The sequence below is a fragment of the Mirounga angustirostris genome, unplaced genomic scaffold (genome assembly GCF_029215605.1).
Source record: "Mirounga angustirostris isolate CCGP_5_RB_7025 unplaced genomic scaffold, mMirAng1.0.hap1 SCAF_6, whole genome shotgun sequence".
NCBI lineage: Eukaryota > Metazoa > Chordata > Mammalia > Carnivora > Phocidae > Mirounga > Mirounga angustirostris.
Window position 1 is genome coordinate 154,098,747 of NW_026991714.1, and position 27,444 is coordinate 154,126,190.

A 27,444-nucleotide genomic window follows, 5' to 3' on the forward strand; every position below is an offset into this window, starting at 1 on the left:
AGCACATGCACAAAAGAAATACTTAGAAATAAATCTAGGGGCGCCTGGGTGGCTCAGTCGTTAAGCGTCTGCCTTTGGCTCAGGTCATGATCCCAGGGTCCTGGGATCGAGCCCCACATCGGGCTCCCTGCTCCGCGGGAAGCCTGCTTCTCCCTCTCCCACTCCCCTTGCTTGTGTTCCCTCTCTGGCTGTCTTTCTCTCTGTCAAATAAATAAAAAAAAAAAAGAAATCTAGCAAAATATGTACAAGATTAATATGAGGAAAACTACAAAACTTTGCTGAAAAGAAATCAAAGAGGATTAAGTAAATGGAGCAATATCCCATGTTCATGGACAGGAAAACTCAACATTGTTAATATACTGGTTCTTCCCAGCTTGATCCATTGATTCAGTACAATCTTAATCGAAATTCCAGCAAGTTACTTTGTAGACATCAACAAATTGATTCCAAAGTTTACATGGAGACACAAAAGACCCAGAATAGTCAACCCAATATTGAAAGAGAAGAACAACGTTGTAGGACTGACACTGCCCGACTTCAAGACTCACTATAAAAGCTACAGTAATTAAGACAGTATGGTGTTGGTGAAAAAAATAGACAAAAAGATCAACGGCACAGAGTAGAGCCCAGAAACAGACCCCCATAAATACAGTCGACTGACATTTGACAAAGGAGCAAACGCAACACAATGGAGCAAAGATGGTCTCTTTTACAGATGGTGCTGGAACAACTGGACGTCCATTGCAAAGTAATCTCGAGCCAGACCTCACACCTTCACAAAAGTTGACTGAAAGCAGATCATAGACCTAAGTGTAAGGTATGAAAGTATAAAATGCCTGGAAGGTAACGCAGAAATGGTACGTGACTTTGGGTTTAGTGATGACTTTTATTTTATTTTATTTATTTTATTATTTTATTTTATTTATTATTTTATTATTTTATTATTTTATTTTATTTTATTTTATTTATTTGACAAAGAGAGACACAACGAGAGAGGGAACACCAGCAGGGGGAGGGGGAGAGGGAGAAGCAGGCTCCCCACAGAGCAGGGAGCCCGATGTGGGACTCGATCCCAGGACCCTGGGATCATGACCCGAGCCAAAGGCAGACGCTTAACGACTGAGCCACCCAGGCATCCTGGTGATGACTTTTTAAATACAGCACCACAGTCCATGAGGAAAATTGATGTGCTAGACTTCGTTAAAGTTAAAAATCTCTGCACAAAACACTGTGAAGGGAATGGAAAGACAAGCCATGGACTGGGAGAAAATATTTGCAAGAGACACATCTGATAATCCAAAATATGCAAAGAACTCTTAAAACTCAACAATAAGAAAACAATCTAATTAAAAAATTTCAACAGACATCTCAATCAAGAAGAGGTACGGATGGCAAATCAAACTGAAAATAGGCTCCACATCGTGTGTAAGGAGACACCACCACGCACCCGTTGGAACGGCCACCATCCAGAGCGCTGACGGTCCCAGACGCCAGGAGGACGAGGAACAGCAGGAGCTCCCACCCGCGGCTGCTGGGGATGCAGCATGGTGTGGCCACTTTGGACAGTGTGGCAGTTTCTTACAGACTAAACGTAGGCTTACTGCACAGTCCAGCAATCCTGCTGCTTGGCATGTTACCCGAAGGAGTTGAAAACTTAGGTCCACCCAAAAACCTACAGAAATGTTTATAATATCTTTATTCATAATCACCAAAAACTGGAAGGAACCAGAATATGTCCTTTCTAGGTGAATGGATAAGTGGACTGTGGTCCATCCACACAGTGGAATATTACAGAGCAATAAAATGAAATGAGCCAGCAAGCCACAGAAAGACAGAAGAACCTTAAATCCATATTTCTGAGTGAAAGAAGCTGGTGGGAAAAGGCAGCAAGAGGACAGTAAGGGAAGGCGGGAGACAGAGGGTGTAAGTGGTCTGTGTTGCAGGGGCTGGGGAGGGCGGGGGAGTGGGCGACGCCCCGAGGACACGGCGCAGTTGTCAGAGCCCTGGGAACACGCAGCACACAGGGGGCCCTGACCTCCGGTACGGACCTCAGCGCCTAACGGCGTAAGCACACGCGCCGTGTCAGCGGGGGACAGACTGTTGGGGAGGGCGGGGCGCTTCCCATTCAGTGTTCTTACTCCTGACACTGCTCTAAGCCAAAGGACGAAGCACGAAGGCCTCCTTTTGCTCTGACTCCCCCAGCCTCTTCCTCTTTCTTACGGCAACGAGGGTTTTCATCTGAAGCAGAATTGTCTCTCCGCGACAGTCTCTTCTCCCCTTCCCCCTTGACACGCTGCGGACCGCGTGGCTTGTGGAGGACCGTGGGCGTCCGTCCTGGGGGCATCCACCCCCTGCAGCACAGGAGTGGGTGCCCCCGGCGGCCCGGTGTTGTGACTCAGGCTTGGCTCCAGGTGCTGACCGCTGGAGGGACAGCTGGGCCCTTGCTGGGCGTCGGTGGCAAAAGGAGGCAGCTCGAGAAGGCCCAGGGAGGGACGGGAGGAGGGTGAGGCACATCAGGAAGCCCACACTGCGGGCCGAGGCCACGAGAAAACCGTCCCATTGCGGGTGGGGCGCCCAGGCCCGCCATCCCGGGAGTGGTTAGCTCCCCTGCGGAGCCCCCCGTGCCAGGGCAGGTGGCCCGCAGCCTTCTCAGATGGGCGCTTACACTGCCCCCCGGTGCGGTATTTGATAAATGCTGTCCGTCCACGGACACGGATGTGTAGCTCCAGGAAGTGCGTCCCGCGATGGACACACTTCTGCACCATTTCCAGTGGTGGGTGTCGGGAATGGGACGTGGTGGGCCACGTGGGGGTCACTTGTTCATTGACACAAGCCGTGCCCACCTGCCGCCTGGCACCAGCCTCCTGGCTGAGAGAGTTTGTCCTGTGTCCCCCCACGGGCCTCGGAGGCCATGGTGATTGGGGAGGGGACAGAACCACATGCACCAGTCACCTTGGTGATCGTCCCCGTGTTTGGGAGCAAGACCAGAGAGACAGTGGGCACAGTGAGCGTGCAGCTCGGCCTTTGGGGGATGGCTCCACGTCACTGCTCTGTCCTCATTTCCCTCCATCACCAAACGTCCCATCCTGCCTCCTGCTGGTGGGGCAGATTGTCAGAGTCCTTGCCCACCAGTGTTTGGCTTTGACCTGGGGTTCCCTTTCCCCCCAAACCCGCAGTGCCCAGAGCTTTGTCACTAGACACTGCCCATGTATCTCATTCCCACTCTCTGCCCCCATCAGTGGGTCCGTGGGGCCCGTGGTGCTCCAGGAGCTGCAGGTGGGGACAGGGAGCGTGACCACCACAGAAACGGACAGCACACTTCATCGCTTGTCCCCTGGCAGTCTCCTAACAGCCGGGAGCTTCACCTCGTCCCAGGTGTTCCCAGCCCAGGAGCAGCCGTCTGGGCCCGCTGCTGCCCGAGCTCCCTGCGTGGCATCTTGTGGGTGCCACTTGAGAGACCCCACCATGGGCGTGGAGCGATGGAAAGAAGCAGGCCTGGGCCTGGATGTGAAAGGTCTAGACCAAGCCCTGTCCGCGGGGGCATTGGTCCAGGCGTGGGGTCTGGGGAGCGGCCCATGCCGTACTCCGTGTCTCGACCTCACAGAAAAACTGCTATTCCTTGGACATGAGTGATGTCGGGTGCCTGTGAGGAGGAAATCGATGTTATTAAGTAAATTCGTATTAAGGTATGAGTGAACGGTTATTCTGCAGCCGTCCTAAATATATTCACGGTTTTGACAGAGGATGCCAATTAGCCCTTGTAAATCTGCAGGCTGGAAGCTCTTAGGGGATAATGAAGTGGAGTGTCGGGCTCCAGGTCGTGGGGTGGGAATTTACGAGCCACTGGCGTCCCCCAGAGCAGCGGGTCCTCCCCACCCCGCGGCTCCCCGCGCTCCCCGCGGGGTGGGGTGCCGCCGTGAGGTCATTCATGTCACCCTTCTGCTCTTTTCCAGCCAAGAAGTATAAAAAGGTCACTGGCAAAGAGATCTACTCGGACACGCTGGAGAGCACACCCATGCTGGAGAAGGAGAAGTTTCCGCAGGACTACTTCCCCGAGGTGTGTCCCGGCCGCCGGCCCCCCGGCGCCCTTACCCCTCAGAGCACGCGCCTCGGGAGTGAGGAGACGGAGCTGAAGGCCTCGTGTTCCGGGGAGGGGTCCCATCCTGGCTGCCGCATGCTGCAGCAGGTGGTCTTTCTGGGAGGTTCTCAGGCCCACGTGGGTCCATCTGGGTGGTGTTTGGTGGGGGCTGAGGACCTGCGTCGTCTGTCGTTGTACGAATCACATTTTCTAACCTCATTTCCAGGCAGAGTAACCTTCCCCATGAGAGGCAGGAAGATAATCGTCAGTTCGTTGTGGGGCCTGGAGAGGCCAGGGGCCCCCCAGCAAGTGTTAGACGGGAGCGGGTGGATCTGGCCACGGTGCTGGGGCGCGCGGGCGTGTCTTCCCTGGGAAGGCTGGGCGGGCCCTCTGGCGTCTCACAGGTAAAGCCTCGGGTGCTGCCAGCCAGAGGCACAGCCGAAAACCAGCGCCGAGGGTGCCCCCTCCCCGTGTCCGGGGGTGCCCGCACCACGGAGCTCAGAAGCTCGGGGACAGCAGGGGCTCCTTAACCACCCAATGCTCAGACAGTTAACCAGGACGTGCTGATCGATTTCCAGTGGGTTTTGGGCCTTTTTGTGTGGTTTTATTATTTGCATGCAGCCATTACACTGCACAGATAATCTTGGATTCGGGTGTTCTAGTAAACACGCCCGCCGGCATTTTGGAGCTTGCTAATGCCGTCTGAGTCACGCACTGACCCAGAGTTGCTCGCTGTGCCCTTCCGTCCTCCGTGAAGTCCTGACGGAGGGTGCGTCTGTGATTGAAGCATTGGGACGGTGTGTTTCACTCGCCCGTGAAGCCCACCTCCCTGCCGCGGCAGAGGTCGGCTCAGCGCAAGAAGCGTTGCCCCGCCGGGGCCCCCTGCATGAGGACTGCCCACTGTCCGTGGAGACGCCCACCGGCGCTGGGAGCTGGTTTTCAGCAAGGCCGCAAGCGCATTAACTTGTTTATGACCCAGGCCCGGGGTGAGGGAATTGTGGCGGACACTGTGAAGGATGGGTGCAGCTGCCTCATTGCTCGTCCCTGAGCCAAGGACGCAGTGTCGGGGGCCGGCCTCTGTCCTGGCTGCCCCAGCCCCCACTGTCTTCTGCTCCTCTTGACGTTGCAGCATGGCCAGAAAGCTCTGGAAGCAGCGGAGTGAATCCTGGCAGTCCTCCCTGAACATCCGTCCAGGGCTGCTGTCCCCTTGGAGATGCCCAGGGCCACAGAGTCAGCTTCAGAGCTGAGCGGGGCCACTGAGAGTGACCACGGGCCCTAGTGGGGACAGTGGGCTGGAGAGAGCAAGCTCTCCACAGCAGGGAGATCAAGCTCTAACAGGTGCTCAGGGAGGTTTGGGAGCAGGTACCCCTGCGTCTTCTCTGAGGGGTGTCCCATGGCACCCAGCGGCTGAGAAGCCCCCAGGCTCCTCTCAGCTGCCTCTTCTGCTCTGTTTCATCAGCCCGAGTGATTGTGCCAGAGACCCCGGGTCGCCTGGCTCCTCCGTCCTCAGCCCAGAGCACATCCCAGCCCACGAGGGCACTCACCTGCGCCTGGTGGCTGGCTGGGGTGTGCCCCAGAGGGATGGACATGAGGGGCCGTGCACCTGGGAGAGGCAGGACTCTGGGGGGCCCATGGCGTGATGACATGAGGGCAGGGTGGGGGCACGTCTGAGGCTGCCCCCAGCAGTGCCGTCTGTTGGCAGCGTCCGGCCGCCCGAAGGCTGTCAACTGGCGCTTGCTGAAGAGCGAGTGGCTCACGGTGCCCAGCCTCCACGCGGAAGAGCTGAGCAGCTCTGCGTGCGCAGGGGGAGCTCCGTGCAGCGGGGGGCTTGGTGTCTGCTGCACAGCCCACACTCACTCCCCAAGGGCAGGACACGCGCCGATCACTCCGTTTGTGATGGATTTGTGTGTGGTGCTCACCTCCCAGGTCCCTCTTCCTCCCACCACAGGTTCTCTCATCCTCGTCCTCAGAGCCCAGGTCCCTGGAGGCCCCCGGAACCGGTCGGCCATGAGCTGTGATGCTCCCAGAGACCTACGTGGCAGGTGCCACGTCCCTCTGGCACTAGAAGAAAGAGAGCAAAGCATTGCCCCACGCAGGACGCCCCAGGAGGAGCCGGACGCCTGCTGAGCCCCCAAAGCTCTGTCCATCCCTGCAGGACAGCAGGCCTCCTTCTGAGGGGCTCCCTGCCCCCCGGCCCTCAGGCTGTCCTCTGGGCCTGGCATCTGCAAACTGGCTCCCTAGACCGCGGCACGTGTGGGGCCCTGCGGCCTGGCCCCGGATCCCGACCCTTCCCTCTGCTGGCCCAGGCCGTGTGCGTGAGGAGGCTTGGGGTCAGCGTGGGGGGGTCAGACGAAGTCTAGGGCTTCGGCTATGGCGTCCCACGTCCTGCACAGCCCCCAGAGGGCAGACGCCCCCAGGGGCCTCAGTGTCTGTGAGGTGGCTCCGAGGGGGTGGATGACAGCCAGCGGCCGCCTCTCCCCCGTGGGAGGAGTGCGGGGCGTCCCAGGTGACCACGGTCCCATCCACAGGCAAGGGAAAGGTTTTCTGGAAGGAAAGGTGGGGTGTCACTGGGCAGATCCCAGTCTGTCTTCTGGAGAGCAGTGTGTTGCTGGGACTCGGGTGACCCCAGAGCGGCGACACCGGCCTTCCTGGGGCCGCCGTCCTTACTCCGTTTGACGTGATGTTGCCGCGTTAGAAGTTGTGTCTGGTCCGGGGGGTCTGTCAACGTGTGGATGTGGCAGAAGTGAGCGTGGCTTAGTGAACAGAAGGAAAAACTTATTTAACAAAAATCCTGATGCTTCGAGCATCCCATTGGTAATGTTTTTCAGGTGTGCAGAGGTCTGCGTTCCCTGAGGCTGCGGCCGGGCAGGGCCCCGGGGTGCCACGCAGCAGAGCTGCAGGGCGCGTGCCCGCCTGGCGCCGGCCCTGCTCTTGGGCCTCTGAGCCAATCCTTTAGCTTTATTTGAACACATTTTGGGGGAGGGAATTAGTCTAAGCCTGATTTCTCTTCTTTTATCACCCTCGCTTAAGGATAATCTAAATGTAATTACCATGATGGAGGCATAATGCAATTCCAAATAATTACAGCTCACTGCATATAAAACTAACAAAACTTTCTCTGCTGATTTATGGGTGCTTTTGGCTCGGCATGAATTTCAAATGCTGCCTCTGGGAACAGCACTCCAGATAATGTGAGACCATTTTTAAAAAGCAGATTTGTGTAGTCGATCAGGGCCGAGGCATTTTTTTCCTCTTGCCCGTAGTGAGAAATTGGTTGTTACCGTAGATCACCGGGACTGCTCCAGGCTCTTATGAAAGATGGATTAATTTCACTAATGCTCCAAAGCGGGCCTTTCACGGGCAAGGCTGCGTGCGGATAACCTCCCCACAGCCTCCCTTTTCTCCGCGCTGATTTATGCTGTCCTTTAGTGGATGAACCATCCTGCATTCACCATCCATCTGCTGGCTAAAGGAATCCTATTAACAGGGGGTCTGAGCAGGGACTTAATATTGCAAGGTGAGCGATGTGGCACAGCACCCCCCCCCCCAGCCCAGTGTGACATGGTTTCATTCCCTGGCGACAGCCTCTCTGCAAGCAGGGCGTGCACCTGGCCACTGCTGTCCCTACGCGGTCGCCCGCAGGGAGGTTTCGGAAGGTGCCTGGTGACCAGAAAGTTTCTGCACGTGCATGGGATGAAACAGATCAGTCGACATTCGAGGGAACCCCCAGCCTGTGACGGAGGCACTGGTTCCTATCGCCGTCCCTCCCGGGTGCAGGACCGCTGTGGATGTGTGCGTGCACGTGTGCATGTGTGTGCGTGTGCATGAGTGTGCGTTTCCACTAGGATGTCATGCAGGGAAGCCTCACCGGGCAGGCACTTGCCCTTCTGATGATTGGGATGTGTTCCTGGCCCTGCCCTGTCCCAGCGTGGCCCAGGTGAGCGTCCCTGGGTCAGGGCTCAGCCACAGTAGGGAAGGGACGGTCCCGACAAGGGGCTGAGGGAAATTCCAGTTCTGGTTCCTTCTGCAAGGAGCCGGTGGTCTCGGGCAGGTGACCGTGTTCAGCCCTGGTGCTGCACCCTGAATCTGGCGTGCTTGTCATGACCACCTGCCCAGCCCTCGGGTAGAAGGACGGGGGGCACACCAGGGGTGAGGAAGGCGGTTTCTGGAAGGACCCCTGGTGCAGCCCAGTGCCGCCCGAGGACACGCGATTCCCTGCGGAGCCCAGGCTCCCACATGTCAGGATGTCCCAGGCTCTAGCCCCACTTTTTCATCCTGGGAATTACTTGGAAATGCAGCCTAAACACATTTGTAATTATAATGATGAACTTACTTCAGAAGTAACGTATTTTCTACAAACGTTTAGTTAAAATATTTGGGTGTAATAATGTTACATTGTTAAGCTTTTTTGAGGTTTATTTGCAATATAGTTAAAAATCTTAAATCTAGTTAGAATCCTAAAATTACAATTATTACAAATCTATATTATATAAAAAAGTAACAAATTAACTCATGCTTTATGTACGTATTCTGTTAATAATGTTAAAAATTCCCCATTACTGTGGACAGTTTCAATGTCTAAAAAAAGATACACGCGTGCACAGTTATTGAAGATACGTGTGCGGTGTCCGTATGCAGAGAGACCTTACTTAACACGTAATTGACAATTGAGAACAATCATTAATTCTTGGTTAATTATATTAAATTCACAAATGCCTTCCAATTTTAATGGACGTGAGATCCGAGGTGGTCGGGTCAAATTCAGCTTGGGTCTCGGCAGCACGGCTTGGCACCGGGCTGGGGCGTGGGGTCTCACGTCGAGCATCTGTCCCGGCCATGCTGCTCTTGTGGAAGCAGGGAGGGCGCCCTGTCCTCTCCTCGCACACGCACCCCGGGTCCTGTGGCTGCGTGGGGAGAGCAAAGACTGGCGCTGGCAGAGCGTCAGCGACTGTGCGTGAGACGAGAGAAAACCTAGGTCAGGGCCAGTCAGTGGGCGTTTGGCTCAGCCTGGTGAGCTTGGTGGCAGCGGGGGCGGGTGCGTGGTGGACACTTGGCAGCGGGAGGCTCCAGAGCTGCGGCGTTTGCACCTGGAGGTTGTGGTGACCTTGAAGACAGCACCCCCCCCCCAAGCAGGGTGTCACCATAGGAACCAAGCCGGACACCTTGTGAAGCTGGTCAGGAGGGAAACAACAGGGGGACAGGGCCTGAGGGGGATGTGGGGTCAAGCAGGGGTTTTAGCCGCTGAATTATTCGCATTAGGTAAGTGTCTAGAGCCCCTGTGATTCTGGACTCCCCCAGGGAGCACTTTCTGTCAGCGCTCCACCCTGGATCCACATGGTTACCACGGGCACCGCGAGCCCAGGCCCCCGAGGACACGTGCGTCACCACGGCCATCCTCCCGTCCTCCCCCTCCGTCCCCCGAGCTGCTCCTGCCGGCACAGCGGAGGGACATGCCCCCGGGGCTCGGGGGGGACTGCACATGTCTGTCCAGCTTTCTGAAGTGTTTGAAAACTGGGGGTTCGGGGAGGTCTCCCCAGTGCCTCCTGGGGCTTGCGGGGCATGTGAGCAGGAGCCCCACTCCCACTGCCTGGGCTGTGAGCTGCCCCGTCCAGCGTGGCTACTGAAATGGAATAAATCCAGACACCACAGACCATCTGCCGTGCTCGATGGCCCTGCTGGGCATGGCTCGTGTGTGGGGCAGCGAGACGCAGTGCAGCACCCCTTCCCCGCCGGTGTGAGCACACGGGACAAGCCGGTCACCTGCACTGGATGAGGGACGTGTCAGCACGGCGGGTCTCTCCCCTGCTAGCGAAGCAGCCCTGGAAAGGGTGCGCGTGTGGCGTCCTGCCCCTCACGTCCCCTTCAACCAGCAAGAGGAGTGTGGGAAGCCAGGGACCCTCCTCCCAGCTTCTAGAACACAGGCTGTTCTTCGGGCAAGTGTAGCAGAAATAAAGAGCGGGTTTCTTTGGTCCAACGCCCTTCCCTGCTGACAGGCTCTCGTCCGCCAGGGCCCAGCATGTCCCCGCTAGTGGACAGCTCCAGGCAGGGCCTTGGCAGGCACGTGCAGGCCTCTGCTCAGCCGGGGCATCCTCACCCAGAAGGTATCGCTGACCGCGCCGTTGCCTACCTTTTCCGGGCGCTGAGCGTGAGGCGCCCTGGCGAGCTTCGTGTGGGACGCTTACGAGGCGCACACTTGGGTTGTGAGCAGAAGGCCTTCGGCGGAAGGATGAGCGTTGCTCTTCCTGATTGAAAGCGTCCTGGGTGTCTGTCCCCTTCCTCTTTTAAGCTGGCTCATCTGCGCAACCTGTTTGTTTTTCAGTGCAAATGGTCGAGAAAAGGCTTCGTGCGGACAAGATGGTGCGTTGCAGACTGGTACGTTTATCGTGGCGACTGTCACCTTGCTTCGTAAACTTCGGAACGTTTTCCCTGGCTTTTGTGTGGTGTGGCCGCACGTCCAGTCATAAGCTGCCCACCAGTCTTCGGCCCGCTTTGTTTTCGGAGACTCCGTGTGACACCGTCCTGTTGCCTGGGGTCCCAGCTCAGGCACAACTCAGGCCCCACCGCCTCCTCCCATGGGCACAGGCGTCCGAGTGCCACCCAGGCAACCCTCCGCAGGCCACGGTCAGCCGCAGTGGACACCGAGCACAGGGCTGGCAGACCCTCCCCAAGTCGACCCTCGGGCCTGGCCTGCCTGTGGGCTGGCTCTCCGTCTGGGGCGGCCCTTGCTGCCTCAGTGGAATCCTCAGATTCTCGCACCTGCTCTCCTCCCCTGAGCTCCCTGGGACCACGGGTTTTAGGGTCCTAGAGCCGCATGCGTCCCGTCAGTGGCCGTGGGAAGGCCTTCTGTCAGCTGAGGGCACGTCCGGCCAGGGGTGGGGGCGCTGAGTGAGTGCCTGCCGGGTGTCCCATCCCGGGCAGGCCCTCAGCCGCCCCTGCGGTTGGCACAGTGCCCTCCCTGTGGCCTTCGGGCGGCTCTGCCCGGGCCAGGGGGGGAGGAGCTGCAGACTCTCCAACAGAATCCGGCCAGTGCCCTTTGCCCGCGCTCATGCCTCGCTGGCCACCGCAGCGTGGGCGCCAGGGAGGGTCCTCGGGTCGCCGTGTGGCTGAGAGGATTTGCTTCCGTTGCCCTCCTGCCACCGGGGGGACGGTCGTGAGCTTGGCACACGCGTTTCACAAGGTCCTCGGCCTCGCGGTCCTGGCACTGTGACGACCGACCTTGTGAGGGGACACGTCTGCGGTGACGCCCAGGAGCTCTCTGTGGGGTGGGAGGGCTGCCGGCCGAATTCTGGCCTTATCGTGCACGTCCCTGCCGAGCGGATTCCCTGCCGCGGGGCCTCCCTGAGGGGTTGTGAGCTTGGGGGCTTCTCCCGAGTGGAAGGAACCGCCTCGTGCCCCTCCTCTGGTGTCACGGCCCCATGGGGAGCAGCCGATGGGCTCTGGGGGCATCGGGCCACACCCCCAGCTGCCCGTGACGGGGTCCAGGCCCCGGAGTCTGCTGTCTCCTCCTGCTGCTTCCTGTCTTTCTCCTCCCTCCTCCCTCCTTCTCTCTCGTCCCCCCACCCCCTCCTCTGTCCCTCCCTCCCATTCTCCTCCTCCTTCCTCTTCCTTCCTCCTGGTTGAGGAGAGTTCCTGCAATCAGGTCACATCTCTTTCTTTGGCAGGAAACAGCCCTTCTCAGTTGGTCGGACGTATTTAAGAGCTGACCCCGAGGTCACCTGTGTCCCCCTCTGACCAGGCAGGGGACGTGCTCTGGGTGGGCCTGGAGCAGCCGAGGGGGACAGGAGTGGGCGCAGGCGGCGCTGCCCACTGTGACCCTCGGGCCCTGGCCCCACATCGCCCCGGGGAGCTGGTGCCCCGCAACGCCAGCCATCTGTCACCGTGTCTCCTTCTGTCCCTGCAGTGCCTTTGACTTGGTCAACATCCATCTTTTTCATGATGCTTCCAATTTGGTCGCCTGGGAGACAAGCCCTTCGGTGTACTCGGGGATCCGGCATAAGGCCCTGGGCTACGTGCTCGACAGGTGGGTGCTGCGCGTGCGGCCCCTCCCGCCCCACCTCCTCCAAGGTCGGGCTCTCTCTCTTAGGCCACTCGTCCACGTCTGTTGTTTTCCTATTGGCCAAAACACAAAATTTGCAAATGTTGCCCCAAATCCCAGCCCTGGTCCCAAGGCTTGAGCAGCCTTTGCTGGACAGACCCGAAGGTCGGGGGGCCTGACTCCCTCCCATGTTGTGGGGAAGCCAGGCGAGCGTACGGAGACGTCCGCTGAAGCGTCAGCATTTCAGCCAGGAGCTCGGAGAGGCTGGAGCGCACGTTCTGCTGGCCACAGGCGAGCCTTCCCATGGTGCTGCTGGGCTCGGTGTGGCGGCACCTGGGAGCAGCCGTGGGTGCGCGAGCTCAGCTCTCCTGGCTCTGTCTCTCTGCAGCCCAGGGCCTGGGGGCGGGGGTCCCGGTGGTCTTGTGCCCCTCCTGCCCAGGCTCCAGCCAGCCTGTCCTCACTCCTCTGCTCCTTGAGCTCCCTCTTGGCCGGTGTTCAGGACCTCCTACCCTGGACCCCACGAGGCCTGCCACCCATCCAAGACCACGCTGTGTGACCTTCCCCAGGGTCAGGGCTGGGGGGCATCTGGGAAAGAAAGGCAGCCCCTCATACCGTGATTAACAACAGGGTATGTTTGGTCCTGGACCAGCATCAGCATCTCTCTTGGTTTGCAGATGAACCTTTGCTTAGTTGGAGCCTCGGCGCCCGAGTCCATGGGGCTGTCTGGTTCTGCCCGGTCCTCAGATCAAGCCTTCCCCTGCCAGCTTGCATGGCCTGAGGGACATCAGCGACCCACTTGGCCCTGGGGGAGCTATCACTCCCGGATGGGGTCTCCCCGTTTCTGCCCAAGCAATCTCAAATTTTCCCCGGGGGCCCTGCCCCACCCCACCTCTGCCCCTGTGCCAAGGACTTAGACTCTGACCTTTGACCCTCCCGCCTGCACCCAGCACCGCTCCACCCTGCCCCGAGCTCAGCCCTGGCCCCGACCTGCATGGGGCCTCACCCACCCCATGCACGATCCCTCTGGATTGCTTACGGGGCTCAGTAGGGACGCGCTCTGGACAGGGAGTTGGCTTTTGTCCTTGTGCTGTCTGATGTGGGACGGTGGCCACCGGTTCACCTCTAGGGCTCCCGCTGCCTCCTGCCAGGTCCACACGGAGGAACCGTGAGTGTGAGACGCGGCTTGGTTGCATCTGTTGCTCCTGCACACTGAGGGCTTTGGACCTCAGCCCAGAACGGGTTCTGGGTGGCTGCTCTTCAGGGGCCTCCCCTGGCCTCCCAGGCCCGGGCTGAATGGGGCTCAGAGGTGGGACTGGTGCCTGGGTACTGGAGGGCTGTAGAGGCCTGAGCCAGCCTGAGGTCTGGGCACACTGGGTGGGTCCTGGTGCTGCATCCCAGCATGCCGGCCCGTGGCCACCCGTGGTGGGGCTCCCCGCATCCTGTTCTCAGCCACGCCCACTCTGGAGGGCCCCCAACATGCAGGCCTCCTCTGCGCCACGTCGGTGCAGGTGGAAACCCTCAGGTGGGCGCTGGCCTGGCCGTCCAGCTGGAGGGGGCCAGGAAGACAGGGACGTGTGAGGGAGGGCCCTCTGGAGAGGGCTCACCTCGAGGGGGCCGTGGGCTGGCTCCCCACACTGAGCTGCCTGGCTGGGGTGCTGTGGGCGGGCCAGCGAGCCCATGTCCCGGGAGCCAGGACCTGCTCCAAGCCGCAGCCTGTGTGGGTCTTGCGGCCTGACGGGTTCTGTGTGGGCTGCCCCGCTCGCCGGGACCTCCCGTGGAGTCTGGGGCCAGGACACAGCCCTGAACAGTCCGGTCTCGGTGACTGTAGTCAGGCTGTCGGTGGGGTTTGCCATTACGGCATGTCATGGCCCCGCTGTCGTTCCTCCACAGCCTTCGGGAAAGCAGCCTCTGGGTTTCGGGGCCCTCTTTTGCGACTTTGCATTCCCATGAATCGCTTCTGTGGGGAGCTCAGCCAGCCGCAGATCCGGACCTCCACCGTGCAGGGCTGGGCCGCCCAGCACAAAGGGCAGCTCTGTAGGAGCGGAGAATAACGGGCTGTCCTTTCATCGGGGCGGCTAACCTTTTGGCAGCCACCAGCAGACTGCATTCTGCTCTGCCGATCGGGAGGACAATGCCACGCTGGCCCTTTGAATGGACGCTGCCACCAACAGTGCCCCATTCACAGCGTTGGGAACCTCGGGGAGCATTGTCCGCCGTGCTCTGTGGGGACGCAGGGAGACAGCAAGGAGGCTCCTGAGAGGGGAGCCTGCCCGGTCCCAGCTTCATCTCCCCGTGGCGTCAGACCCCAGCAGCCTGGCGTCCCCGTCCCCCGGCACTGGAGGCCGGAAGCCCCCGTTAAAACCCAGAGGCCCCCAGTGCCACATGGGCAACTTCTCTGTAAACCTAAGATTGTTCCAGAATAGAAACTTAGTTTACAGAAACCCGAGAGACAAACTCTGCAGTGTGCAAACTTCACAAGTGTTTGACCCCCCAGCAGTGTGGACTGTGAGTGCCACGGCGCGCCTCGTGCAGGATGTGGCCTGTGTGGACGCTGACCCCAGCCTGGGCTCACCTGGAAAGGGCTCCTGTCCGAGACGTCGGACGATGAGGTCCTCAGTGTCAATAAAGCGCAGCCCGCGGGCCCTCTGGGTTTTATTACAAATAATAATCTTAACGTTTTTTGTGCAGTTCATGAATATTTTGCTTTTCATCCGTGATTAACAAAGAGTGTCAGGCTGGGAGGCTGGGAGGCAGGCGGTGCGGGGGCCTCTGCGTGCACCTGGGGACCTGTCCTCCCGCGGGAGCGCTTGCCCCTCTGTGTGCACAGTTGAGCCCCTGGGGTGCGTTCTGCGGATTAAACGAGCGGAGGCCGTGGAGCACCATCCTTCCTGAGCCGCCAGCACCAGAACTTCCTGACGGCTTCCCAAGCTTTCCGCCGTGAAATGAGATTTTTTTCCACAAGTGACAGGGCTCTTCTGTCTCCCCTTTGAAACGTGGCCTGGCCTAGTTCAACAGAACATTCTACATTACAACTGTGAAATCCTGGCATGAAGCGCCCCGTTGTCCCCCCATTATTTTCTCAGAAATACAGTCCATTGTCCCGGCGCTCAAGTTAATTTGATCAACATTGGGACATTTAACTTTTATGTCCGGGCAAAAGAGCTGTTTCATGCTCATTTTGGGCATTCAAAGGAAATGATTGCCAGAAAAATAATGTTGCTCGGAACAATCGGGAGCAATTAGTTTCCCAGGGAGAGGCGATGTGACGCGCCCCGCCGCACCGCTCTGCTCTGTGGCCTCCCGGGCGGCCATCAGTCAGCTGTCAACTGCTCAAAGACCCTCCAACCTAAACGTTTCTCTTCAGCCCGTTCCCAGAACTCGCCTGGCTGTTCAGCGGGCGGAAGAAAAGCCGCTGCGTCTCCAGGCAAAGGCGAGCACAGCGCTGAAGACCGGGGTCATTCGGGACACTCCCTCCGCGTGGCCAGCCGCAGAGCTGCTTCTTGCCACCGTGTTTCCTGCTCTGAGTGCCCGCGGGCAGCAGGACGTACACATGTCCCCTCGGGCATCCGTCCGCCCGGAGGCTGAGGTCGCCGTTGTCGTGTGTGCTGATGTGGTGTGGGGTCCGGGGCCGCACAGGCCGGCGCGCTCGACCCTGCTCGGCCTGCGGGCTCTGGGCCCCCCGTGTTCCCAGCGCCAGGTAGGAGCGCGCCCAGTGAGGACGCATGGAGTCCAGCTGCAGTCCCAACAAACGAGCTCATTATTCCATGCGTCTCAGATGACGGACCCCGTCTGTGATACAGTCTCCACTTTATTTCATTGAAAACCAGGTGAAGCATCCAGAAAGGGTAGATGACTGTGATGACGGGTGTGCCCTGTGGTCGGCTCGGTCACGTCCGTGTGTCCGTGGTCGTCTCCTGTGTCCTTCTGTTAGGAAGTGAAACAGTGCGCTCGAGCCCGCTCTCCTTTCCCTACGCTCAGGCGGCTGCTGCCACCCCTGGCCATATGTCCTGTCTACGCCACGGGCAGGTCTCTGTCTGCAGCGTGCACGTGGGAGCGTCCGCAGGCACCGGCTGATGTTCCCAGGCGTCGCTGCGGGGCCTCCTGCCAGGTGCCTCCGTCCACAGCTTCAGCGTCGGCCTCGGCACGCCATGTCTTGGCCAGCTTTGTGCTCGACCACTGCTTGGTTGGTGTTTGGCTTGTTCTTGTGTTTCACCAACAGGACAATGTCACGAGCTGTGGTCCGGCCACTCTGCACTCCAACCAGGCAGCCCACCGGCGTCCTCGGCCTGGCCAGCATCCCTGCTCACGCCGGCCCAGGGAACTCAGATGGTGCGCATTTCCACGTGTTCCCTGCGCTCACTGGGAGCAAAGGTTTTAAAGGCACGCTCAGCTTTCCGAGGCTCCGCTTCTCGTCTCTTCTGCCTGACGCTCGCGGGTCTTCTGTGTCCACATGGTTCGTGGTGGCATCTGAGTGGCCTGAGAGTAGTTCTCAGAGTTTACTATCTTAACGCTGTTTACAGGGCGAGACCAGGGACTGGTGCCAGGAGCCTGCGCACCAGCCACAGCCTGGAGCTCACGGGGGAGCTGCCACCGCATGCCCTGCCCCGCACATACTTCTGCTGGAGGACGGTGGTGGCAGGAGCAGGGACTCGGTCGCTGGGAAATCCGGCGTGAGGAGCCCCGTCACAGTGCACGACAGAGACACTGAGGCCCCGGGCGGGGGCTGCTCGCAGCCCCCACGGGCTCGGGTTGTCTTGTCACCTCGCCGTGCAAAGTGCCACAGACCCGTGGCTCACACAGCACACACCGATTGCTCGAGGCTCGAGATCCCGTGCCAGCTCGCTGGGTCCTGCTGAGAAGCCACCACCTGGCATGCCCACGGCCGCCCGGTCACTGTCTGCACGAGGCGGAGGGCACCGCACCCTTCGGACGCCATCTCACCTCCATTGCTCCCAGTGGTGGGACTGGCCCGTGGCCCACCGCACGGGGGTCGGGGCCTCGACCTGAGAGTCTGGGGACAGACACTCTTGGCACAGCAGGGCCTCACGGCCTTGTGCCAACAGCTGGCTCAGGCCTCCAGCTGTGAGGACAGAGGCAAATTTTGGAAACGTGGCAAGAGTTTACGGGGGAGATTGTGGGAAACCGCGGACTTTGTGATTCCAGTGTCACCAACTAGAGCTTTGCCCAGCCTCGTGCCACCACGTTGTGCTGTGGCCACTCCGGTGGACCCCGCGCCTGTGGCTGAGGGTTCATGTGCCCCCTGGGGCTCCCCAGCACCAGCAGCAAGCTGCCCTCGAGCCAGGGACGCACCGAGGTCCCAGCACACACTTCCCACGGTCCGAGGGGTGCTTTCCACGGCTGCCACGGCAGCCCAGTGCCGCCCCACGGAGCTCCCGCCTCGGGCCCCTCAGGTGTCACACCCTCCGTGCACTGGGCCTGCGAGATGCCCTGGGGAGTGCGTTGCGCCCTGAGCGCTCACAGCGGGCCGGTCGGCGGGCTGTCACTGAGGCCCCTCAGGCGGCTTGTGGGGACGTTGCCGACGCCAAAGGGACAGTCAGGTGTCTGTGCCTGCCCGACGCTGGCCCGGGCCCTTCGGACAGATTGCTCCCTGTGTGCTTTCCCTGTCTCCGCCTCCGCCACGTTGTGCACAGACCACCCTCCCTGGGCTCCCTGGTGCTGGCAGGCGTCCCGCCCAGGTGACTGTCCTCGTGGGGGCTGCCAGCCCCACACGCGCCCCACGCGCCCTGGGGCAGAGTGAAAAGCGAGGTCATGGAAGAGCCTCCGTCCGCTGCTCGGGAGGGGAAGAGATGGTCTCAGAGCAGCGTGGATGTGGGGCCGAAACCACAGGTGCTCTGCCCGGTGTCCGTGGTCTCGTCTGCTGGTGGTGTCGCGACGCAGCCGCGTGCGCAGAGCCGGTGTCCCTGCTGTCTCCAAGGGACGGGAGCCGACGCCGGTCACCTCGCACTCGTGCGTGAATCCGCCTGGGCCGTGATTCAGAGGAAGGCGAAGGGAAGGCAGCGATCCTGGGCTGGTGGACCTGCCGGAGCGCTCGACGGCGTCCCGCCTGCTCTCCGCACACCAGGCTCTCGGGGCGGCATGCAGTCTGCGCAGCCTTGGCGCTTCCTGTGCCACGTGGGCCGAGGTCACCAGCCAGGAACGCTGTGGTGTCCGACAGTTGAAGTCACGACTCCCTTCAGGGAACAACGTCTCCATCCTGGGAGGGTGGGCGTCACTTGTCCTCGAGACATGAGTGCGCGGCCCCTTCCTGCGCATGTGTCCGCGTGGCCTGTCACATAATGAAATCGCCTGTCAAAACAGAACGAGACTCTGTTTCCAAGGCCTAAAAAATTGATTTTTATGGCTTTTCTTGTAATTCTGTTTTTGAATTAGGCACATGATATTGATGTGGGCCTACGTTTTAATCATAATAGCGTCTGACAAGGTAATTAATTTTAAAACAACTTTTTTCTCTTGGCCCAAATGGCACTGTATTGAAATTAAAAGTGAGTGCTGTGAGGGCCGCGGGCCTGGCACTCAGGTGATTGCTGCGGCCGTGACAGCCCGTCCATCTTGCGCCACCACGCGACCTTTGGAGATGGTGGTTATTGATGAGTGCGGGCCATTACATCAAAAGGAGCTGGGCATGGAAATGTGATATAGTTTAGGTTTTTAATGATAGTATTACAAGAATCCAGCCCTGCTGACAGAATCCCTATCGTCCGCGCGGCTCCCCCGGGGGCAGGACCGGCGTGGCCAGGGCGTCCTGTGTGCCGTGGGGGCGGGAAAGGCCCCGCCATCCAGGAGGGCCTTAGGAAGCGAGCGTTTCCTCTCATAGATGCCCTGGAGCTTTTCGGAGTTTGTTCAGGCAGATATTAAATCGGAAGTTTGTTGGGTTTTGAGGAAGGGACTTACCTCCCGATGCACTCTGCCATTTGATGAGCCGACGGTTGTTTGCTTCCACGGTCCATTCCCAGGGCACCAGCTGCCTGCATCCCTCTGCTTCAGCGTCCGTCCCCTCAGGCCGGGACCGTTGTCGGCTCAGCCCCGTGCCTTGAGCCCCATGAGGACCTGGACGGCCCGCGTCTAGCGCCCGCCCCCCCGGAGGCCCTGTGCGCGTGAGCCCGGGGTCTCTGCTGTCCCGCGACGCTCTTCTCCCACACGCTGCACCCCCAGGCTCGGATCTGACTTCCTTCGTTCCTGTCGTCCCGTCTGTCCGTGGGCAGTTGTTGCTCCCGCCATGGCCTCCACGCGTCCTGGACCCAGAACGGCCTGGTGACTCCAGTGGCTTCACACGCCTTCTGAACGTTCACTGATCCCAGAACACGGGAAGTGCTTGCCTTGCCCAGTGCGGGGCCTGACGGTGGTTTCCAGCGCCTCGTACAGGGCAGATTGTGCTTCTTCGGGCAGAGACGTAACGGGACGGTATCGGCTCACAGACGGCTGGGGGTCCACGGGCACGTGGGGACCGTCTTCCCTGCTCGGATTAGTCTCCTAAGGCTGCGGGGACGGGGGAGGAATCCTTGGTAAGAAGCGGACTCCACACACACGTGTGCAGCATCTACACGTACAGAACACGTCTGTACGCCAAGTACACAGCACACATGGATCTCCGCGTCACGTTTCTGCGGTCACAGTTTCCCTCAAGCCCCGGGCTTGCAGTCCCCCAGGAGCAGACGTGCAGAGAGCGCGGGGTCGTGAGTCTGACCGCGGTCGCGTTCTCCGGAGCCTCCTCAAGGAGGGCGCGTGTTCTGTGCTGTTTAGCAGACAGAAGCTGACGAATCGTGAAAACCCTTGGCGGGAGCAGGACCGCACTCCTCCCCTCAGCAAGAGCAAGCCGGAATGTGCTTTGGTTTAGTTTTTCTCAAAAATATAACAAGTTTTAAAGAAAGAAAGGAGAAATGCGCTTGCGAGGCGTGAGGTCATGCGTGCTGGCTGGGACGGGGCCAGGGTGCATGGCCCCCGGGGCCCCAGGCGCGGTGCTGACATCCTGCTCGCCATGTGCTCGCCCACTCCCAGTGACCAGCCAGCGCCCAGTGTGAGCAGCAGAAGAGCGTTTGGAAACGTCCTGTGAACAGCATTCCTTCTGACCCCAGAGACCCCTTGACCTTGACGGCGCCCCCCGGCCTTTGTGTCTGCAGGCCTTGGCGGAACGATGCCCAATGAGCCAGCCTGGCCAGGAGGCTCTGCCTCTGGTGAGGGAGCCTCACCGGGACTGGGCTGCCTGGGGAGAAGCAGGTGAGGGGCGGCGAGGGGGTAGCAGTGGGGCCCTGAGACCGGAGGCTGGGCAGTTCTGGCGGGATCACGGAGCCGGGCACAGAGAGCAGCCACCTCCCGGTACCACACGCAGAATTGCATTTTGCTGAGGGGACCCTGTGCCTCCTTGGGGCACCCGCCTCATGCGGGAATTCCTGGGGACAGTGCCCTCGGGGCAACAGGCATCTCTGTGTGACCTCAGAAAACAGAAATCAGTCCCTGTAATAAGCTGTGAACGGTGCTGGTTCGGGTTCTTAAAAACAACGTGATTGAACCCCAACGATTGTATTCTGTCCGCGTGTACCTGGCCCCAGGAGGGCCTGCCCGCGGCAGCACCAGGACCGTGTGAGGGGCCCTTAGTTCCTGGGGCTGGGACAGCCTTCTTTCCTGTTGGGTCTGCTGTGCACCTGACCTGCCCCCCACCCCCGTCCGCGAGGCTGGGGACCGGGAAGCCCGTGTTGCAGGTGTCCTGATGTGGGGACGCCCTGAGACCTTTCTAGGCGCCCTACACACGTTCTCTAAGGAGTTTTCTTTTCTGAAGATGTTTAACAGCAGAAGAAGCTTTAGTCTCTCCAGGACAGGAGAGGTGGCGGGCTTCTTGCCGACAGGAGTCCCGTGCGGGGCCGAGGGAGGGAAGGAGGGGCGGCGGCAGCGGTCCTGGGCACGCTGGTGAGCGCGTGGGCTGGGTCAGCAGGCGCCCCACCAGCACCCCTGACGCTTCTATTCCTGAGCGGTATTTCCTCGATAGAAAAGTTTAATTTATAACAAGTAAAGGAAACTGCCGGTCGTCTGCACTAATCCGTTAAATATGTCCTTCGTTCTCAAATTCATGTATAAGTTGAAAGTTATTCCAATTAAGAAGGAAAACAGGATGTTTTGTGGAATGTAACTAGATGATACAGTGATTAGAATGGGAGAGAAATATGAAAATAGCTGGTACATTTTTGAAGGAACTGTCCGCAGGAAGGGCGTCCCTGTGGAAAGATTTACTGCTTACAGGTGTGCGGGTCGGTGACAGTGTGCAGAGAAGGACGCAGGGCCTCAGAAAGGCCCGCGTGATTTGGGGAATTTCATGCTCCACGAACTGACTGGGAGGAGGATTGAATGTTTAACAAATGGAGCTTTCAATCGACCGCCGGGAAAATCGATACCCTGAGTTCCTGACGTCACACTGTGATTCCAGTTGGATTGGAGGCTGACGTGAGGATGGAAGAAGGAGAGCCATCCTCGGCCCGGGGCTGGGCAGGTCTTCGGGGACGACGCACCCGCCCGCACAAGGGTAAAAGCTCACTCACAGCAGAAGGCCCCATGAACGGCCTGGAGACACCAGCCACGGACCAGACGGTGGATTCTCACCGGTTCCTAGGGAGGCTCCGGGATTCAAGAAGAAAGCAGCAAGAAACTGAAAAGAAAACAGGCAGGAAATAAGTCGGAACAGAAAATGCGGTTCAACAAGTACCTGACCAGGCGGGCGGCCACGTGTGGCCTCGTGTGGCCTCGTGTTGAGGGCAGGGAGGACGCAGAGGGGTGCAGATTCAAGCAGAAATGCAGCTTGTTTCCGTGGATGGGACGGGTTGACAGAGTGTTGACAGGCGCCGTTAGGCATTTGAGAGCTCTATCGGGACGCCAGGACCCCACGTGCCTCCCGGACCCCCCCCTCACTGCCAGGAGGGCAGCAGCCACGCCGGCAGAGACCCCTCCTGTGACCCAGGAGAACATTGCAGAGCCAGGCAGGGTGGCACGTGGTCCTTGCTTGGTCCTTCTGTTTCTCAAGCTAATGAATCAAATGAGGAGACCAAGTCAGTGGTAAGCAGTGCCCGAGGCAGGGGGACACAGCCCCTAGGCAGGGGGACATGGCGCCCGAGGCAGGGGGACAGGCAGGGGGACACGGCGCCCGAGGCAGGGGGACACGGTGCCCGAGGCAGGGGGACGAGGCAGGGGGACACAGCGCCCGAGGCAGGGGGACACGGTGCCCGAGGCAGGGGGACAAGGCAGGGGGACACAGCGCCCGAGGCAGGGGGACACGGTGCCCGAGGCAGGGGGACGAGGCAGGGGGACACGGCGCCCGAGGCAGGGGGACACGGTGCCCGAGGCAGGGGGACGAGGCAGAGGGACACGGCGCCCTAGGCAGGGGGACATGGCGCCCGAGGCAGGGGGAGGAGGCAGGGGGACACGGCGCCCGAGGCAGGGGGACGAGGCAGGGGGACACAGCGCCCGAGGCAGGGGGACACGGTGCCCGAGGCAGGGGGACAAGGCAGGGGGACACAGCGCCCGAGGCAGGGGGACACGGTGCCCGAGGCAGGGGGACGAGGCAGGGGGACACGGCGCCCGAGGCAGGGGGACACCGTGCCCAAGCACGACGTCCAGGCTGGCCCAGGCACTGCTCGCACAGAGAGGCATTACCAGGTGGATTGGAGATGCACCAGGTTTCTTGGTAACCAATGGAAGTTTCCAAGTTAACCTGGTTAAGACTTTGCCCCGGCCTCTGCCTGCCTGACGGTTTGGGATGCGCCCTCCGCCCCGTGCCCTGCAGCCTCGCAGCTCTGTCCCAGCAAGTGTGTGAGCGGAGCCATGGCCGGGCAGTGATGTGGAAGCCTTGCTCCCTGACCGTCCCTTCCTCTGCACCGAGTACACGTTCTGCTCCGCGGGTTGTCTAGTTAGCGGTGGTCCGCATTCTGCTCTCCGGTCGGAAGAACCCGGCACCTTGCTTTGCCTCCAGAAGCGAACAGTGGTCATTAATCACGCTGCTGCCACGTTGGGGCGGGTGGAGGGAGCGGTCTTCCTGCCTTCCCACGAGGGAAGAGGGGTCTGTGAGGCGGCTGCTAGCTGACCCGGGGGCTGTCACTCTTGCCGTGTGTGCGTGTCTCAGTGGAAAAATGGAAGAGGGATTGTGGTCAATTTAAAATAGGTGGAAAAGATGTTTCCAAGCAGGCGGTGCCTCAGCTAAAAAAAAAAAAGATGCAGTTGCTGTGCTTTTATGCCTTTGAAACATGGAAATGGGGCCGATACATAAACACTTGCAGGGCAAGCTCAAGGGTACGTCCTGCCTGGGAGGAGTCGTGGAGGCGCCCGGCGGAGGCCCCGGCCAGCGGTCCTTCCCCGGTGTCCCGACCCTGTGCCCCCGCGAGAGCCCCCTACCCGGCCCTCGTTCTTCCCACGTGCAGGCTGGACCTCCCACCAGATGCAGTTTCCACACTGCACTGGCCCACTTGTGAGGACACCCTGGTGGCACGCACGTGTCAGCGTGGAGAGAGCTGCGCGTGTCTGGTGGGCGTGCGGCATGGTCACTGTGCTGTTCAGGAGTGCGTGGAAGGCACGTGCGAGGGGCGCGAGGTGGAAGGGAGGCTGAGTGGCACGCCAGTAACGTTGTCCCCTTCTCTCCTCCCAGAATCATCGACCAGCGATTCGAGAACGTGTCCTACTTTGTGTTTGGCGATTTCAACTTCCGGCTGGACTCCAAGTCCGTGGTGGAGGTAGGCACCGCTCCCAGCCTCGTCGGGAGCCCGCAGTCGGGGTTTTAACCAAAGCTGCAGAGGCAGGGTCTGCTCCCCCCGGGCAAGTTCAGCCCTGCCCTTCTCACTGCTTGTATTTAAGGCAAATGTTCCCACTAAGGAGGTTTTACTGTCGAAAGGGGGGCCGTTACTGGAAATAGAAATGGACAGAGTCCCGCAGACCTCTGCGGCTGCTCAAGTGGTCTTTGCCCACGCGGGGACGCCATGTCCTGCTGGGAAGGTTCCGCCGTTGAAAAGCGGACAAGCCAGTGGGGAGACGTGGCTGGAGGGGCTGCTCCGTCAGCTTCCTCACTGGGAGTGCTGGAAACCCGTCTTTCACTGAAAAATTCGTGGATGTCGCTCGATCCCCGGGGGCTTGGAGGCCATGTGTCTCCTGGGTGCACCCGCGGGGCCCCTGGCGGGATGCCCCGCTAAGAACAGGTGCAGATGGAAAGCCTCGGCCCTGCCCCGTCCCAGCCATGTGACCTGAGAGCGTCACCGCTGCGGCCGGGAAGGGGGGCCTGTGGCTCCGGCTCAGGGCCGAGGCTCCAGGGTATACTCCTGCAGCGGTGACCACGGTCCCAAAACCAGCTGCAGCAAAGGGGAGCCCAGCCCAGCCCCCGCCACCACGCCTGCACGGACAGGCCGGCGGCCCACGCCAGGTGCGCGGCGCCCCCGGTGGAGACCTGGGGGCCGTCCAAGCCATCACCTTCCCGTCAGCGTCCATCGTCCGTCTTCTGCAGAAGCGGTTCCTTACAGTCAGCGGGGTGGCTACCCGTCATTCCAGAGCTCCCAGATTCTGGGAGGAGAGAGGGGGACAATGTTACTTCCACGCTGACAGACAGGAGTAATGTACGGAAATTCTCTTCTTCCATCACGTAACGATCCGATGGCACCCGACTGCGCAGGCTCACGGGGCATATGGGTGGTCACGCACCACGTGCCGGGAGAGCGTGGGGTACCCCGCAACAGGCGTTTCGGGCGGACAAGTGAATCCCGTCAGGACTTTGAAATCCTTCGCTTGGTTCTGCTAGTTTTCCTCTCCTCACTTGGAGGGTGGAGGGTGAATCCATCAGATCTCAGGCCCTCCAGCGAGCCCAGGAGCTCGTCGGTCTTGTTGAAATGCTGTTCTTAGGATAGGATTCAGATTTTCAGAAGTGGGATAGCACACATACGCCTGCTCCTCCTTGACCCCACGGGGCCCTGTGCTGGGACCTCAGCCTCGTCCTCTGTCAGCCTGGCTGGCCCTGGCCCAGGAGCTCGGGGTCCTGTCCCCATCCCCCACCCGGGGCAGTCGGCTGGCCCACCTCCAGCCAAGGGGACGCGGGGATGCAGGGAGGTCAGGCTGCGGAGCTCAGATGGTGAGAAGCTCCGTTCCCGCGTCATCGTCTGCCCCTTCCCACCTCTGTGTGACATCAGGTGCCAAGTACGGTTTTAAGTACTGGGAAGAGCTGTGCATTTCTGTGGTCCCTCCTTTGAGGAGGTCAGTTAATAAACGCATTACTGCTACGTTCTAGCTTAAACATTTCTACGCATCCATCCAGGTCCTGCCGACTGCTCTGCTAGGAGACCCCATGGTGGTGGTGCTGGGGAGGCACGGGGGCCCAGGGCGCGTAGTGGGGAGACAGAGGGCTCCCAGTGTAGACAGGGAGGGTGTGGGAGGTCACAGAAGGCAGCACCAGCGGAAACGCTTCTCAGCAGCTCGTCGTCATCAAGTGGCCTCTCCTAGCCCCGTCCTCGCTGTCCCCTTGCCTTGGGGCCCATCTGAAATCCAGCCTGGCTTCATCTCAAGGTCCTCAACTAATTACATCTACAAAGACACTACTTCAGAATAAGGTCCCGTTCTGAGGTCTGGGTGGACACAAATTTTGGGGGGGACTCTTCAACCCGTGACAGCCCATAACACCAGAACGACACGTCTCCCCTGCACTCAAGACTGAACGCTAAACAGTAAACACGCTTCTTGGCAAACGTTCACCTGAAGATGAGTTCAACTGAAAAAGAACAAATTTCTTTCACTGGTGACTAATTTCAGTGGCGCCAGTTAAGCTGTCTTCAGTTACCGAATTTTAAAATAACCGCATAAGCACCTCTTTTGGAAACTCAGAATCTGCTAATGGCTTGGCTTGGCCTTTTAAAAGGGTTTTAACTGTAAAAATGAGAAATTTTGCGGGAACCCTGAGAGTTGGAGTCAGCCTGAGCTACCCATGGTCGGGCGCTCAAGAAGATGGTTGAGGAGAGGTGTTCAGGAAGCCCAGGTGCCCTGAGTCCGGCCCTGGCGAATGCAGATTCAGGGCCCGCCACCCTCAGGGCCAGGCCCTCAACCAGGCCTCTGACCCACTTCACTTTGCTTTTAATTGTCTTCCAAATTAAGTGTCTACTGAGCCCGTGACGGGACCGTCAGGCACGGCTTCCTGTCGGGACAGTGTCATGGGAACTTGTTAGAAACGCTCGTCCTCGGGGGCCCTGTGTGGAGACGCTCATTACGTGGAGCCTCGCGCATCTCAGCGTCCCCTGGGGCGCCCCGGCCGCGCTGGCTCGGGGGACGGGCCCTGCAGGTGCACGCGCGGGACGCCTGCCGAGCTGCTCACCTCTGAGCTGGCCCGTGCCAGGGGCAGCCCTGTGACGGTCGCGATGTCTCCGGAGCCCCCGTGGGAGGCTGCCCGGTGTTACTAGATGGAAGGCCGCGGTCCCGGGGGTCATCGGGCTCTGCTGCACCACGGCCTGTGGTTGGTTTTCGGCAGGCTGCGTGGGTGGTTCTGCTTCACAGACGCCGTGGGTGGGTTGGAGACCAATTCTGGTTGCCGCTTTCCAGCCGGCTGCTCGAAGCCGGCGTCTCTGCCTCAGTGGTCCCACGGGTGTTTCCCGCATGCCTGCCGTGTGCCCTGGGGTGAACGCGGGGCACGGCCCCCGTGGTGATGGCCTGGGTGCCAGGAGAGCCGTGGGGGCCAGGTCTGCCTAGCAGGTGGGACACTTGAGTCTGCTCTTCCTGAAGGGCCTTTCCGTCCATTCCCTGCCTCCCGGGAGTCAAAAGAGCGACCTGAGAGCAGCGTCCTCCAGAGCATCTGCTTCCCAGGACCCTGTGCTCAGAAGCCCCTGCCTTTTGCAGGAGAGCCCTGTTTCGGATGCAGCCGTGTCTGTGGACCTTAGTATCAGCCAGAGGCCAGCAGGGCATGATTTGGGCTGGGGTCTCCTGTGGGCAAGGCCTGGCTGGGAGCCGTGGGGTCCTGTCTGGTTCTCATAGTCTGGGGGCGTCCGTGAGATTGGCAGTGTGGACAGGGCAGGTGGGCACTGGGGTGTGGGCAGCCAGGAGGAGGAGGCCCCGATGAGCGCAGGCCGTCCTCTGTGCATCCGCCACCAGGGGCCCAGAGTGCTCTCTGCCCCTCCGTGGTGCTGAGGAGGTGAGTGGGGCCCCCAACCTCTCCTTCCAAACCACAGCACGGCCCAGGAAAGACACAGGTCAGAAGGAGGCCGTGGGGCTTGACCCACACTGCCCACCACTGGCCTGGGCCTGGCGCTGTCCCACCTCCTCTCCACCTGGGTGGACAGGCAGACCGCCCTCAGCAGTGACCCCTTTTGGAACAGCT

General features: G+C 60.0%; 1 protein-coding gene across 5 annotated transcripts in view; it reads left to right on the forward strand.

Moving 5' to 3' along the window:
- Positions 1 to 27,444, forward strand: part of INPP5A (inositol polyphosphate-5-phosphatase A) — a 174,662-nt gene that overhangs the window by 114,659 nt on the left and 32,559 nt on the right. For all 5 annotated transcript variants that reach the window (XM_064595491.1, XM_064595490.1, XM_064595492.1 and 2 more), the window contains 4 exons: positions 3,954 to 4,057; positions 10,398 to 10,450; positions 11,979 to 12,098; positions 23,755 to 23,839. In XM_064595491.1, coding sequence (XP_064451561.1) covers positions 3,954 to 4,057; positions 10,398 to 10,450; positions 11,979 to 12,098; positions 23,755 to 23,839 — 362 coding nt within the window. The remainder of the gene's footprint in view (positions 1 to 3,953; positions 4,058 to 10,397; positions 10,451 to 11,978; positions 12,099 to 23,754; positions 23,840 to 27,444) is intronic.